The sequence below is a fragment of the Cervus canadensis genome, chromosome X (assembly GCF_019320065.1).
Source record: "Cervus canadensis isolate Bull #8, Minnesota chromosome X, ASM1932006v1, whole genome shotgun sequence".
NCBI classification, from domain to species: domain Eukaryota; kingdom Metazoa; phylum Chordata; class Mammalia; order Artiodactyla; family Cervidae; genus Cervus; species Cervus canadensis.
The window spans coordinates 75,480,350-75,496,693 of record NC_057419.1 but is presented as its reverse complement, the minus strand read 5'-3'; the positions used below and the strand labels follow the sequence as shown (position 1 = coordinate 75,496,693).

Here is a 16,344-nt window from a genome sequence, read left to right as displayed (position 1 = left end):
TTTCTAAATTCCATATATATGCATTAGTATACTGTATTGGTCTTTATCTTTCTGGCTTACTTCACTCTATATGGGCTCCAGTTTCATCCATCTCATTAGAACTGATTCAAATGAATTCTTTTTAATGGCTGAGTAATATTCCATGGTGTATATGTACCACAGCTTCCTTATCCATTCATCTGCTGATGGGCATCTAGGTTGCTTCCATGTCCTGGCTATTATAAGCAGTGCTGCGATGAACATTGGGGTGCATGTGTCTCTTTCAGATCTGGTTTCCTCGGTGTGTATGCCCAGAAGTGGTATTGCTGGGTCATATGGCAGTTCTAATTATTGCAAAATTCAGACTTAAATTAAAGCAAGTAGGGAAAACCACTATACCATTCAGGTATGACCTAAATCAAATCCCTTATCATTGTATAGTGGAAGTGACAAATGATTCAAGGGATTAGATCAGATAGACAGAGTGCCTAAAGTACTACGGACAGAGGTTCGTGACATTGTACAGGAAACAGTGATCAAGACCATCCTCAAGAAAAAGAAATGCAAAAAGGATCAATGGTGGTCTCAGGAGGCCTTACAAATAGCTGAGAAAAGAAGAGAAGCAAAAAGCAAAGGAAATGCAGAGTTTGAATGCAGAGTTCCCAAGAATAGCAAGCAGAGATAAGAAAGCCTTCCTAAGTGATCAATGCAAAGAAGTAGACGGAAACAACAAAATGGAAAAGATTTAGAGATGTCTTCAAGAAAATCAGAGATATGAAGGGAACATTTCACCCAAGGATGGGCACAATAAAGGACAGAAATGGCATGGACCTAACAGAAGCAGAAGATATTAAGAAGAGGTGGCAAGAATACACAGAAGAACTATACAAAAAACATCTTCATGACCCAGATAACAATGATGGTGTGATCACTTACCTAGAGCAAGACATCTTGGAATCAAGTGGGTCTTAGGAAGCATAACTATGAACAAAGCTAGTGGAGATGATGGGATTCCAGTTGAGCTATTTCAAATCCTAAAAGATGATGCTGTGAAAGTGCTGCCCTAAATATGACAGCAAATATGGAAAACTCAGCAGTGGCCACAGGACTGGAAAAGGTCAGTTTTTGTTCCAATCTCAAAGAAAGGTAATGCCAAAGAATGTTCAAACTACCACAAAATTGCACTGATCTCACACACTAGCAAAGTAATGCTCAAAATTCTCCAAAATAGGCTTCAACAGTACGTGAACCGTTAATTTTCAGATGTTCAAGCTGGATGTAGAAAAGGCAGAGGAACCAGAGATCAAATGCCAACATCAGTTGGATCATTGAAAAAGCAAGAGAATTATAGGAAAACATCTACTTCTGCTTTATTGACTATACCAAAGCCTTTGACTGTGTGGATAGCAATAAACTGTGGAAAATTCTGAAAGAGATGGGAATACCAGACCACCTGACCTTCCTCCTGAGAAATCTGTATGCAGGTTAAGAAGCAACAGTTAGAACTGGACATGGAACAACAGACTGGTTCCAAATCAGGAAAGGAATACATCGAGGTTGTATACTGTCACCCTGGTTATTTAACTTATATGAAGAGTATATCATGCGAAATGCTGGGCTGGATGAAGCATACACTGGAATCAAGATTGCTAGGAGAAGTATCAATAACCTCAGATACACAGATGACACCACCCTTTTGACAGAAAACAAAGTAGAACTAAAGAGCCTCTTGATGAAAGTGAAAGAGGAGAGTGAAAAAGTTGAAACAGTGACAGACTTTATATTTTTGGGGCTCCAAAATCACTGCAGATGGTGGCTGTGGCCATGAAATTAAAAGACACTTGCTCCTTGGAAGAAAAGATATGACCAACCTAGACAATATATTAAAAAGTAGGGACATTACTTTGCAGACAAAGGTCCATCTAGTCAAAGCTATGGTTTTTCCAGTAGTCATATATGGATGTGAGAGTTGGAGCATTGAAATATGTATATTATCAAGTGTGAAACAGATCGCCAGCCCAGGCTGGATGCATGAGACAAATGCTCAGGGCTGGTGCACTGGGAAGACCCAGAGGGATGGGATGGGGAGGGAGGTGGGAGGGGAAATCAGGATCGGGAAAACATGTAAATCCCTGGCTAATTCATGTCAATGTATGGCAAAAACCACTACAATATTGTAAAGTAATTAGCCTCCAAATAATAAAAATAAATGAAGAAAAAAAAAAAAGAAAGCTGAGTGCCAAAGAATTGATTCTTTTGAACTGTGGTGTTGAAGAAGTCTCTTGAGAATCCCTTGGACTGCAAGATCAAACCAGTCCACTCTAAAGGAAATCAGTCCTGAATATTCATTGGAAGGACTGATGCTGAAGCTGAAACTCCAATACTTTCGCCACCTGATGTGAAGAACTGACTCATTGGAAAAGACCCTGATGCTGGGAAAGATTGAAGGTAGGAGGAGAAGGGGACAACAGAGGATGAAATGGTTGGATGGCATCACCGACTTAACGGACATGAATTTCAGCAAGCTTCGGGAGTTGGTGATGGACAGGTAAGCCTGGCATGCTGAAGTCCATGGGGTCAGAAAGAGTTGGACATGAATGAGTGAGGGAACTGACTGATGGAAACAAAAAGACTCCATATAGCCAAAGCAATCTTGAGAAAGAAAACTAAAGTTGGAAGAATCATGTTTCCTGACTTGAAACTACACTACGAAGCTACAATTTAAGACAGTATGATAATGGCACAAAATTGGAAATATACACGAAAGGAATAGGATAGAAAGAACAGAAATAAATGCACGTACATATGGTCACCTAATCTGTGACAAAGAAGACAAAGGAGAAAAGGCAGTCTTTCCAATAAGTGGTGTGAAGATAGGATTCTCCCTTTTACATTTTACTTAAACTTTTTTTTTTTTTTTTACTGGAGCACAGCTGATTATCACTCTTATGACAGTATCAGGTGGACAGCAAAGGGACTCAGCCATACATATACATGTATCCATTCTCCCCCAAACTCCCCTCCCAATTTGCAAATCTAAAATCAAACAAAAAACAACAGCAGCAAAAATCATGGTGTGGGGATAACTGGACAGTTACATGTAAACAAATGAAATTAGAACACTGCCTAACACCATACAAAAAAATAAACTCAGGGTTCTCTCATGGCTCAGTGGTAAAGAATTTGCCTGCCAATGCAGGAGACATAGGTTGGAACCCTGCTCTGGGAAGATCCCACATGCTCTAAAGCTACAAAATCCCTGCGCCACAACAACTGAGCCTGTGCTCTAGAGCTGGGAAGCCACAATGACTGAAGCCCATGCACCTAGAGCCCATGTTCCACAAAAACAGAAACCACTGCAGTGAGAAGCCCAAGCACCACAACTAGAGAGTGGTCACCGCTCCCCACAACTAGAGAAAAGCCCATGCAGCAAAGAAGACCTAGCACAGCCAAAAATAAATAAAATTATTTAAACAGAAAAAAAATGTATTAAAGACCAAAATGAAAGGCTTGATCCTATAAAACTGTTAGAAGAAAATGTAGGAAAACCATTCTTTGACATAAACTGCAGCAAAATTTTTTTGCCTCACCTCCTAGAGTAATGAAAAAAAAAAAAAAACAAATGGGACCTAATTAAACTTAAAAGTTTCTACACAGCAAAGGAAATCATAAACAAGATGAAAAGACAACCCTCAGAATTGGAGTAAATATTTGCAAGTGAAACAACTGACAAGGAATTAATCTCCAAAATATACAAGTACTTCATGCAGATCAATATAAAAAAAATCCAATCAAAAAATGAGTGGAAAATCTAAGTAGACATTTCCTAAAAGAAGACATACAGATGGCCAATGAGGCACATGAAAAGATGATCAAAATCACTAATTATTAGAGAAATGCAAATTAAAAATACAATGAACTACCACCTCACACCAGTGAGAATGGCCATCATGGCCTTTATCAAAAAAAATCTACAAACAATAAATGCTGGAGGGATATGGAGAAAAGGGAAACCTCCTACACTGTTGGTGGAAATATAAAACTCATAGAGCCACTATGGATAACAGAATGGAGGTACCTTGAAAAACTAAAAATAGAACTGCCATATGACCCAGAAATCTCACTGCTGCTGCTGCTAAGTCACGTCAGTCGTATCCGACTCTGTGCGACCCCATAGACGGCAGCCCACCAGGCTTCCCCCTCCCTGGGATTCTCCAGGCAAGAACACTGGAGTGGGTTGCCATTTCCTACTCCAATGCATGGAAGTGAAAGTGAAGTCGCTCAGTAGTGCCTGACTCTTCGTGACCACATGGACTGTAGCCTACCAGGCTCCTCCATCCATGGGATTTTCCAGGCAAGAGTACTGGAGTGGGTTGCTATTGCCTTCTCCACAAATCTCACTACTGGGTATATATGTGGAAAAAAAACATAATTAAAAAAGATACATGTACCCCAATGTTCACCACAGCACTATTTACAATAGCCAGGACACAGAAGCAACCTAAATGTCCATCAGCATAGGAATGGATAAAGAATATATGCTACATATGTAATAATGGAATATTACTCAGTCATAACATAGAATGAAATTATGTCATTTGCAGAGATGTGGATAGACCTAGAGACTTTCAAACACAGTGAAGTTAAGTCAGAAAGAGAAAGACAAATATCCTTTAGTATCTCTTATATGTGGAATCTAGAAAAATGGTATAGATGAACTTATCTGCAAAGCAGAAATAAAGACAGACACAGAGAACAAATGTATGGATACCAAGGGGGTAAGCGGAAAGGTACAATGAACCTTGAGATTGAGATTGACAGGTATACACTATTATGTATAAATAGATAACTAGTGAGGACCTTCTGTAAAGCACAGGGAACTCTACCTAATGCTCTGTGGTGACCTATATGGGAAGGAAATCCAAAAATGAAGGGGTGCATAGCTGATTCACTTCGCTGTACAGCAGAAACACAACATTGTAAAACAACTATACTCAAGTAAAAATTAATTTAAAAAGATACAAAAAATAAATAACAATATCTGTTTTTCAAAAGACAATGTCACTATCTCAAAAGACATCTGTACCACCATGTTTATTGCAGTATTATTCACAATACCCAAGACATGGAAATAACCTGTGTCCATCAACAGAAGGATGAATTAAGAGTCAATGAGTCAGACAGAGTAAGACAAATACTGTAGATCTCACTCATATGCGGAACCTTAAAAAAAAAAAAAAGGTTGCTCTTGCCTTCTAAGACAGACTGCATTCTGCCTATGGAACGTTTCTCTCTCTCAATAAACCTACTTTCACTTTATAGAAAAGTAATTTTCATTTATTCAAATACATAAACATTCTGCTCTTTTGTTATTTAAGAGCAATAAACAAACTTTAGATATAAAAATAATGGAAATTAATTTCTAACTTTTCTAGTTAAGGAAAAAGGAAGAGTAGAGAAGCATTAGAAAAAAATGACAAGGGAATGCAAGAATACTGAAAGAGGAATGCACAGAGGTAAGACAAATGTAATGCAATTCCCATGTTTGTTACAAGGCCTTTCAGGTTATTAATGCTAACAGCTTATGTTATGTTGCAGTTTTAAAACTATTAAAATAAATCAAAGTATTGGGCTACTGAAACTTGTTCTACAAGCCAGATGAAATGATAATTTGGTCAGTGAATAGTGGCTCTCTGCCTCTGCCTTAGAAATCAAAAGAGACATGTTTTCTTTGGGGATAATTTTCACTATCAATGTCAGAAGTAAATTATCAAAAATGCTTACCTATGATGATTAATAGTACATAAAATACATAAAGCTGTGTTGGAAATGACAATAAGAAAAAGTGAAAAGCTCACTAGTCTGGGAGTTGCAACTTAAAAAATTCAATAAATGACTTGGCAGAATTTCACTGTTTTTGTTTTCATGCCCTTTCAAAATTTAGTGAAATAACTATACAAAGATTTTTACTTCTTAGCAAATTTAAACTGTTCTAATACATGACAAAGGATCATTTGAAATTAAATAACATCTTAAATTATTTTTTTAATAATATCTTAGATTCTTTACAATTCATTTTTTTCTATAAGAATCTGCCCTTTCATTCATCCCCTTTCTCCTTTTTCTCCCTCCCCCATATTCTTCAACCTAGAATAGAAGAGAATATTAGCCACACTTAACAGGTAAGACAAATGAAAAACAAAAATTTACTATATATCATACACGCATCTGCTGGTTCAAGGTAACTGCATGATAAGCTATACTTGTAAATAAAAATCTCACACTAAATATGAAACAAATGGATTAAGTTTATCAGCAAAGCCCACATATTACCATTTACTCTTGAGTTTTTGCTCTTCTTAAAGGTATTCAGTAATACACTTTCTATGCTACTTACATTCCAGTCAATATTTGCAAAAAAAAGATGTCTTTTGATTTCATCAACTCCTTCTGAACCTACAAAAATGGAAAGAATTCTTTTACCAGTCTGATTTTTTAAAATTTGGTTACTTGGCCTCCAGATTGTTATCTGTAAAATAGGAGTACACGTAGTTTATAGATTTCTTGCAGTGAAAAGTTTATGATTTCTTATCTGATGTTTTATTAATTGGTCCTTTGAATTTAATACGATAAAAAATAGCAGGTGTTCATGCTGAAACACATAGGGTATCATGAAATACTTAAATGTCTTCTGAATCAAATAAAAATCATGTTTAACATAATGTTAAACTTTAAGTAGTTAAAAATATTAAAAAATAATTAAGTAGTTTTATTTTCTTCATAATTCAACTTATGACCTCCTATTTATATATCAAATTAAAAATGCAATGAATAAAGTGACTTTGAAATTTCAACACATGGACATAAACAGGATAATAGAATCACATTTGGATACAGGGAAAGACTACAAGAAAGTAGTCAAATAATGAGTAGTTATGGAAACATAATATTTATCTTCATGAATAACAGAAGGAACAAAATAATTATCTTCAAATATAAAAAAGGATTTTTCTATACAAGGGAGAATTCTGTGAATTATGTCAAAAGAGACACTGATATGATACACATAATTATATGATATATATTAAATATAAGTTTTACATAACTAGACTACTTCATTTTTTAATCACAAATATAACAGATTACTGGAATCTTTGCATACATAAAATGTAAAAGTCTAGGTATAAATATATTGCAGCAGTAAATGAAGTTAAGCCAGAAAACATAAAGTTATAATTATCTTCCCAATATAATTATACCTCCCAGTATTTTGTTATAAAAACTAAGAAAATAAACAATACCCAATCTATTTGCTGGATTCCTTTTGAATAGCATCCTTAGAAGACTTTGTGCTTCAGCACTAAGAAACTGAGGCATTCCAAGTTTTGCTCTGGAAAAGAAGATTTCGGAAAATTTCATTTAAATCTAGTTATACTTCTAAACTGAAAAATTAAAAAAAAAAATTAATGACCACTTTCACAATGGCAAATAATATCCCCTGTAAGGTGAAAGGGAATGAGACAGTGTGAAAATGTTCTTTTTTGTCAAATGAAAACTATAACAAGTTTGTCAAAACTGAAAGCAAGGAATTTTTCCCCAAAGGAAAAAAAATTGTTTCCACTTACTTTAATATCATATTCATGGTCTCATTTCTGTCTTTACCTTGAAATGGCAGAGTACCAGTAAGCATTTCAAACTAAAACACATAAACACAAAATAACACAAGTTTAGCACAACTTGGAATATACAAAGAAATTCTTTAGGAAAAAAACTGAGATTTGTAAAATGTGATCATCAAATCATGCAGGATCTATATGATAGCAATCAAAAAGGACTAGAAAACTAGGTCACTTAAGGAAATACACCTCTGATACCCCACAATACATAGCCTAAATGAGAGATGACACATAGCAAATGAAACCAACCATTATTTCAGTCCTAATTTGGCTAAGTTTCCCAAACCAAAGCAATGTGGAAATACACACAAGGTGTGCATGATCAGTCGTGTTCAACTTTTTGTGAGCCCATGGACTGGAACCCACCATGCTTCTCTGTCCATACGATTTTCTAGGCAAGAATACTGGAGTGGGTTCCCATTTCCCCTCCAGGGGATCTTCCTGACCCAGGAATCAAACCCTTGTCTCCTGCAGTTCCTGCACTGGCAGGTAGATTCTTTACCACTGAGCCATCTGGGAAGCCCCAGACAAGAGGCATTATCTTTTAAAACATAGATAAGCTTTTAAAGAAAACATTTAACAATGAAAGAAAAGTAAAAATAAACACTGAGCCATTTCAATTTGTACATGGCATAATGAAAATATTTTCCCTAAAGAGAGTTAACTGCAATGCAGATAACTAGAACATTAAAGAATGGTATTTTAAAAAGAAATTCTATTGGAAAAAGAAAGATCTGAAAATGAAGCTCATTAAAAAGAAAAGTTTTTATATCACTAATATTTAAATTTTAAGCTGAGATTCAATAATGGGTTTGGCCTCAGTCCTCTGTTGACACTGAACTTAAAACTTGAGTTAGCTTATCAATTCAACTCTCTCTTGAGACTGATGACTCACAAATTGGTTCCAGTTTCAATCTCATTCAATCCCCAGCTTTCCCTTACAAATTTACAGTAATGTTTCTCAACTGAAGACTGACGTGATAGGGGTAGGAGTCATAGAAAGGGAATGAAGAAGGGAATATGGTGTATGGGAATCATCTCTCTCAAGTTCCAGCCCCCTGCCTCCAAACCTAAAGTAACGGTTCTGTCCCAGGGACTAGAGGATTAAGAGGTGGAAAGGAAAAAACAAAAAGAAAAAGAGAAGGACAATATATTGGAATCACACTTTCCCCTCAAAAAAACTATATACTGGCTGGCAGAGTATTTGTTTGTTGTTTGTGTTTCTATCTTCTTTGTTCATTTAAGGTCTTCAGATGATTCTGATGCTCTCTCCATTGCCCTCTTCTAATTCATTACTATCAAGGGGTTAAATATGAACCCAGAGTAAACTATGCAACATGTTAAAAGTAAGTTCTTTCCTCACCTTCAATATCAGCTATCCTTCCCAACTATCTTTTCTACTGAACTCTTTCAATCCCCTAAAGTTTTAAAGATATCTTTGTCTTTAACCCTTTCCTTCTGCTTTATCTGTGACATTTAATCTGCTACTAAGGTCAGTCATTTCTACCTTTGAAATGTCTTGAAGATTTCCTTTTTTATTTTGTAATCTTACAACTGTCTTACAAGGAGAACTTCTTGGTCTTCCTACTTTTAGTTTCCTCCATTTGCAATCCATATACATAATGCTACCAAGGCTAATCTTAAAATACATTTTTTCTCTAACTACCATCCTGCTTAAGACTTTACAAAAGTTTACCACTCAGAAAATAGCATACAAATGCTTATAGGCTTATAGCTTCATTTCCTCCACCTTCACCCTCATTCTCTACTACTACTCTAGTTAAACTGGTTCTCCAGGTCTTTCCTAATATTATCACAATATTAACCTTGAGACACAGTTATCTGAATTTTATCCATCCTTCAGGGCTTAATTTAAGTTCTGTCTCCTCTGCTTTCCCTATATCAACTTGAATGAATTCTTGTTTGAACTCCTAAAGTACTTCCAGACAATTTACTTAGCTATTACATTTGTTTCCCCAACCAGATGGCATGTCTTCTTAGGCCAAGGAAAATGTCAAATATTGTACTGTTCCCAATCCATTGCCCTTACCAAATGTCAGGCTTATAAGAGCCACTTAATATACTGATAAATCGTATAGTAATTCAGTGATAAATAGGTAAAAATGGATTATCAAGTTTCTAGAGCAAACTGTATCTCATTCTATAGCTATTCATTTATTGCCGTACTTAACACTACAAACTCTATGATTAATCTTATACCAAATTAGTCAGTCTAGATTCTCAATATACTAGATATTGTGGAATAGTAGAACTAGAAGAGAGGATTGCTTTCCTTAAGAGGTTTATAATCTTTCTACAGACATGCTTGAAATAATGTGACAATAAGATAGTAAACAGGTGCTAAATTCTGTGATACCTAATTAAAATATTATATACTACTAAACACAGTATTCTGAAATCTAAAATCTAACAGGTTTTTTCCTAATTTTTAAATTTGAATAACATATATAAAAAAATGCTGCCATTTGCCTTTTAATCAAGCAACTTTAAAAGAAATCAGAACACCAAAACCCTAATTCTTATTATATGACAGCTAGCCAATCACAAATTCTTTAAAAACAATCACGAACTTTTAAAACCCTATTCTCAGCAAACACATTCCAACACTCAGATTAAAATCCTAAACAATATTTAATTTATATTGACATAATTTTAAAAATACTACTTACCATAAGTACACCATATGACCACCAATCAGCACTCTGGGAATGACCTCTCCTATTTACTACTTCAGGAGCCATATACTCCACTGTACCACAAAATGAGTAGGCCTTCTTCTCTTGATCTACTGATTCCTTGCTGAGTCCAAAATCTATAACAATATTGTACAAAAATAAATCTGAAGATTTTCAGAAACTAGAAAATACCAAAAGAAACAAAACCACGAATTAAATGTATTCACGGATGGCCTGTGATTACCATTATGAAAGCTCTTGTGAGACCAGTTAATAGAAAGCATGGAGAAAAGCTTGTATTTTACAATACTCTATCAGAGCGTTTAAAATTGTGCAATTAAACCTCATCCTAAAAATACATATTTTCACGTCTATATTAGAATATGATTCAACAACTTTGAAAAGAAAACAATTAACACTGTTATAGTGATTTGATTTTTAAAATAGACTAAGACAAAAAAGAGATTCTAACTTGCAAATATTAGAAAAGCAAATTTTGCTTTGACATTGGAGAATTTCCATTTTTGCTTTTGGTCTTCAAAGAGCTAAAGGTACATAAAAATCAACCTTATTTCCATATACTTACAATAAAAAATGGAAAGGTGAAATTTTAAAAGTCCTATTTGTAATACCACCAAAAACTCACATTAAATCCCATAGATAAAAATATACAAAGTATGTATATGAAAGATCAGCATGATAAAAACTATAAACACTAATGAAAGGAATCAGAGTAGATCTAAGTAAATGGAGAGAGATATTGGTTACAGTTTGGAAGAGTCAATGTTGTTAAAGATGTCGACTCTCCCAAAACTGATCTACAAAGTCAATGAAACATTAATAAAAATCTCAGCAAGATTTTTTTTGTAAAAATCAACAAGCTGAATTTAAAATTTATATAAAAAGACAAAGGAAACAGAATAGCCGAAAAATGTGAAAAAAAAGGAAATTCAAGGAATCATACTACCTGACTTCAATATTTATTATAAAACTATAGTAATCAAGACAGTGTTATACTGGAGAACTGACATACATAGTTAGTTCTGCTATGATGCTTGTCTTAAAAATGTAAATCTGTTCCAATATAATTTATACTTTACTGTTACATCTCAGAGATTTACACCACTCCACAATGGTCCTTCACTATTTTCTGACAAAACTAATATTTAATACTAGAATTTGCTTGGTGATTATAACATGAATTTAATTTTTCAGGTTGGTTTATGTGCAATTTTATCCACAAGAAACACTGGGTGAAACACTAGAAAACTGTACCTAGTTAAACTGAGCCAAGCAGAAATACATACATGAACCGGCATATCACATGTGTTATGAGCTACTCCTGTTCACCTACAGTATTACAACTCCCAATTCCAGATAATTTACCTTCCACCTTTTCATAATAACGTACAATCTGCAATCTTTCTGATACCCATTCTACAAGCAAATGTCAAGATTTTTTTCAAGGTAATATACCATATTTATTGTTGTTCTGTCACTCACTCATGTCCGACTCTTGAGGACCCCATTGACTACAGCACTCCAGGCTTCCCTGTCCTTCACCATTTCCTGGAGCTTGCTCAAACTCATGTCCATCGAGTTGGTGATGCCATCCAACCATCACATCCTGTGTTGTCCCCTTCTCCTGCCTTCAGTCTTTCCTAGCATAAGGGTCTTTGTTAATGAGTCAGCTCTTCGCATCAGGTGGCCAAGTATTGGAGCTTCAGCTTCAGCATCAGTCTTTGCAATGAATATTCAGGGTTGATTTACATTAGAATTGACTGGTTTGATTTCCTTGCAGTCCAAGGGCCTCTCAGGAGTCTTCTCCAACACCACAGTTCAAAAGCATGACTTTTCTGGCCCTCAACCTTCCTTATGGTCCAGCTCTCCCATCCATACGTGACTCCTGGAAAAACCAGAGCTTTGACCATATAGACCTTGGTCGGCAAAGAAATGTCTCTGCTTTTAAATATGGTGTCTAGATTTGTCATAGCTTTTCTTCCAAGGAGCCGGTGTCTTTTAATTTCATAGCTGCAGTCACCATCTGCAGTGATTTTGGAGCCTGAGAAAATAAAGTCTGTCACTGTTTCCATTGTTTCCCCATCTATCTTCCATGAAGTGACAGGACCAGGTGCCATGTTCTTCATTTTCTGAATGTTGAGTTTTAAGCCAGGTTTTTCACTCTCCTCTTTCACCTCAATCAAGAGGCTCTTTAGTTCCTCTTCGCTCTCTGCCATAAAGGATGGTGTCATCTGCAAATCTGAGGTTATTGATATTTCTCCCTGAAATCTTTATTCCAGCTTGTGATTCATCCAACCAGACATTATGCATGATATACTCTGCATATAAGATAAATAAGCAGGGTGACAACATACAGCCTTGTTGTACTCCTTTCCCAATTTGGAACCAGTCCATTGTTCCATGTCTGGTTCTAACTGCTGCTTCTTGACCTGAATACAGATTTCTCAGGAGGCAGGTCAGGTGATCTGGTATTCCCATCTCTTTAAGAATTTTCCAAGGTTTGTTGTGATCCACACAATAAGCCTTTAGTAGAGTCAATGAAGCAGAAGTAGATGTTTTCCTGGAATTCTCTTGCTTTTTCTATGATCCAGCAGATGTTGGCAATTTGATCTCTGGTTCCTGTCTTTTCTAAATCAAGCTTGAACACCTGGAAGTTTTCGGTTCACATACTGTTGAAGCCAAAATCACTGTAGATGGTGACTGCAGCCATGAAATTAAAAGATTCTTGCTCCTTGGAAGAAAAGCTATGACAACTCTAGATACCATATTAAAAAGCAGAGAAATTACTTTGCTGACAAAGGTTCACCTAGTCAAAGCTATGGTTTTTTCAGGGGTCATGTATGCATGTGAGAGTTGGACCATTAAAAAGCTAAGCACCAAAAAATTGATGCTTTTGAACAGTGGTGTTGGAGAAGACTCTTGAGAGTCCCTTGAACTGCAAGGAGATTCAACCAGTCAATCCTAAAGAAAGCAACCCTGAATATTCATTGGAACGACTGATGCTGAAGCTGAAACTCCAATAATTTGGCCACCTGATGCGAAGAACTGACTCACCAGAAAAGACCCTGATGCTGGGAAAGTTTGAAGGCAGGAAGAGAAGGGGATGATAGAGGATGAGATGGTTGGAAGGCATCACCGACTTGATGGACATGAGTTTGAGTAAGCACTGGGAGTTGGTGATGGACAGGAAAGCCTGGTGCACTGCAGTCCATGAGGTTGCAAAGAGTCAGACAAAACTGAGCAACTGAACTGATAACAGAACTGGGTATATATTGCCAGCTGATTTCTGACAAAGGTGTAAAAGCAACTTCATGGGGGAAAAAACGGTCAGTCTTTTTAATAAACGGTGCCAGAATAACAGGGTGTCAATATGTAAAAGTCTGCTTAAAGGCAGAAACTAGAGAGGAACTAATGAGCCCCTTGAGAGTGTGAAAGAGAAGAGTGAGAAAGCTGACTTGAAATTCAATATTCAAAAAACTCAGATCATGGAACACAGTCCTATCACTTCACGACAAAGAGAGGGGGAGAAAGGGGAAACCATGACAGATTCTATTTGTTTGGACTACAAAATCACTGTGGATGGTGATGGCAGCCATGAAATTAAAAGATGCTTGCTCCTTGGAAGGAAAGCTTTGACAAACCTAGACAGCATATTAAAAAGCAGAGACATCACTTTGCTGTCAAAAGGCTGTATAGTCAAAGCTATGGTTTTTCCAGTAGTCATGTACGGATATAAGAGTTGGACCATAAAGAAGGCTGAGTGCTGAAGAATTTATGCTTTTGAACTGTGGTGTTGGAGAATACTCTTGAAAGTTTCCTGGACTGCAAAGAGACCAAACCAGTCAATCCTAGAGGAAATCAATCCTGAATATTCATTGGAAGGATTGGATGCTGAAGCTCCAATACTTTGGCCACCTGATGTGAAAAGCTGACTCATTGGAAAAGATCCCATTGAAAGATTGAAGGCCAAAGGAGAAGCAGGATGCAGAGAACAAGATGGTTAGATAATATCACAAACTCCATGGACACAAATTTGAGCAACCTCTGGGACACAGTGGAGGACAGAGGAGCCTGGTGAGTTGTAGTCCATGAGGTTGCAGAGTCAGACACAACTCAGTGACTGAAAACAACCACAAAACAAAAACCCATCCTCTACCACAAATAAACATTAACTCAAAGTGAATCATAGAACTAAGTGTAAAACTTAAAACTGCAAAATTTTTAAAAAGAAATATAGAAGAAAATCTTTGTGATCTTGAGTTAGGCAAATATTTCTTAGGTACAATATCAAAAGTATAATCCATAAAAGAAAAAAGCTGATAACTGGATTTTATCAAAGTTAAAAAGTGCTCTTCAAAATACACTGCTGAGAAAATTATAAAGAAGCTACAGACTGGGAGAAAATATGTGAAAATCACATATTAGACAAAGGACTTGTACTCAGGGTATATTTTTAAAATCTCAGAAGTCAATAATAAGAAGACAAATAATCCAATTTTTTAATGGGCAAAAATTCTGAACACATACTTCTCCCAAGAAACACATGAAAGATGATCAATGCCATCATTTATTAGGGAAATGCAAATTAAAATAACAATGAGATATTACCATATGCCTTTTAGAGGAGGTAAAGTCAAAAATACTGACAATACCATGTAATGGCAAGGACGCAGAGTGGCTGGAGCTCTCACACATCACTGATAGATATGCAAAATGATACAACTACTTTGGAAAACAGTTTGGAGGCTTCTCATTAAGTTAAACATACACTTCCCATATGACCAACTAATCCCACTACTTTGGTAATTACTGAATGGAAATAAAAATTTATGTTCACATAAAATCTGTACAAAAACATTTATAGTGGCTTTATTTGCTACTGTTTAAAACAGGAAACAACCCACATGCCCCTTAATTGGGAACTAGATAAGCAAACCATGGTACCATCATAAAATGGAATACAACTCAGCAATAAAAAAAAATTATTGATACACACAACAATATATATGAATCTCAAATGTACTACACTAAGTAAATAAAGCCAGATTCAAAAGATTTTATACTGTCTTCCTCTAATTATTATCATTTTGTGGAAAAGCCAAAACCACAGAGCCAGAAAGCAGATTGGTGGTTGTTAAGTGGTAAAGGGAGAACTAATTTACAATGGTAAATTCTAGGGGGTGATATAACTGTCTTCTATCTTGATGCTGGTGGTAGTTGTAAGACTGCATTTTGTCAAAGCTTGCCGAACTCTACACAAAAACATAATTTAAAAAATAACCTTTTCTATTTTGAGACAACTCTAGGTTCACATGCAATTATATGAAATACTACAGAAATCCTATTTACCCTTAAGCCAGTTCCCCCCATTATAATATCTTACAAAATTATGTTATGACATTACAACCACAATAATGACAATGATGCACTCAAGATATGAATTCCATTATCACAAGAATTTGAACAATATGTTTTAATCCATGTAGATTATATGCTAATTCTATAAATGAAAAAGTTATAAACTATATATATCTATTGTAAAATGAAAAAATAATACTTAATTTTAAGGCCCCTTGAAACTGATTTTCTAACTATATTCAATATTTCCATTTAAAAATTACTTATTCTTATATAATAACAATTCATTATGATTTTCAGTATAATTTTAAAAAACCTTCTTAATGTACTACCAGGTTCTTTTTCTACATTTTAAGGCTCTTAAACTCTATTATTCCATTTCAAAATTAAATGTAATAAAACCCAGTCTCTAAGGTCAGTTCAGCTGAACGTAACAACATAGTTTGTAGAGAAGAACGTTGGCTTCTTTGGCCATTCCAGAGAGAGGGACGAAGGGAAGAAAACTCTCTATTACTTTTCAGAGATTTACATCAGTCTATAAAGGTCCTTTGCTGTACTACTTCTGACAAAATTGACATTTAACACCAGAATTTGCTTGGTAATCAAGTGACAAA

The 16,344-nt window shown here is 35.5% G+C and overlaps 1 protein-coding gene across 8 annotated transcripts in view; it reads right to left on the bottom strand.

The window, feature by feature from the left end:
• RPS6KA6 (ribosomal protein S6 kinase A6) overlaps positions 1 to 16,344 on the bottom strand; it is a 249,824-nt gene that overhangs the window by 64,603 nt on the left and 168,877 nt on the right. For all 8 annotated transcript variants that reach the window (XM_043459430.1, XM_043459424.1, XM_043459425.1 and 5 more), the window contains 4 exons: positions 10,346 to 10,488; positions 7,605 to 7,675; positions 7,281 to 7,369; positions 6,377 to 6,435 (listed from right to left, as the gene is read on the bottom strand). In XM_043459430.1, the coding sequence (XP_043315365.1) occupies positions 6,377 to 6,435; positions 7,281 to 7,369; positions 7,605 to 7,675; positions 10,346 to 10,488 (362 nt within the window). The remainder of the gene's footprint in view (positions 1 to 6,376; positions 6,436 to 7,280; positions 7,370 to 7,604; positions 7,676 to 10,345; positions 10,489 to 16,344) is intronic.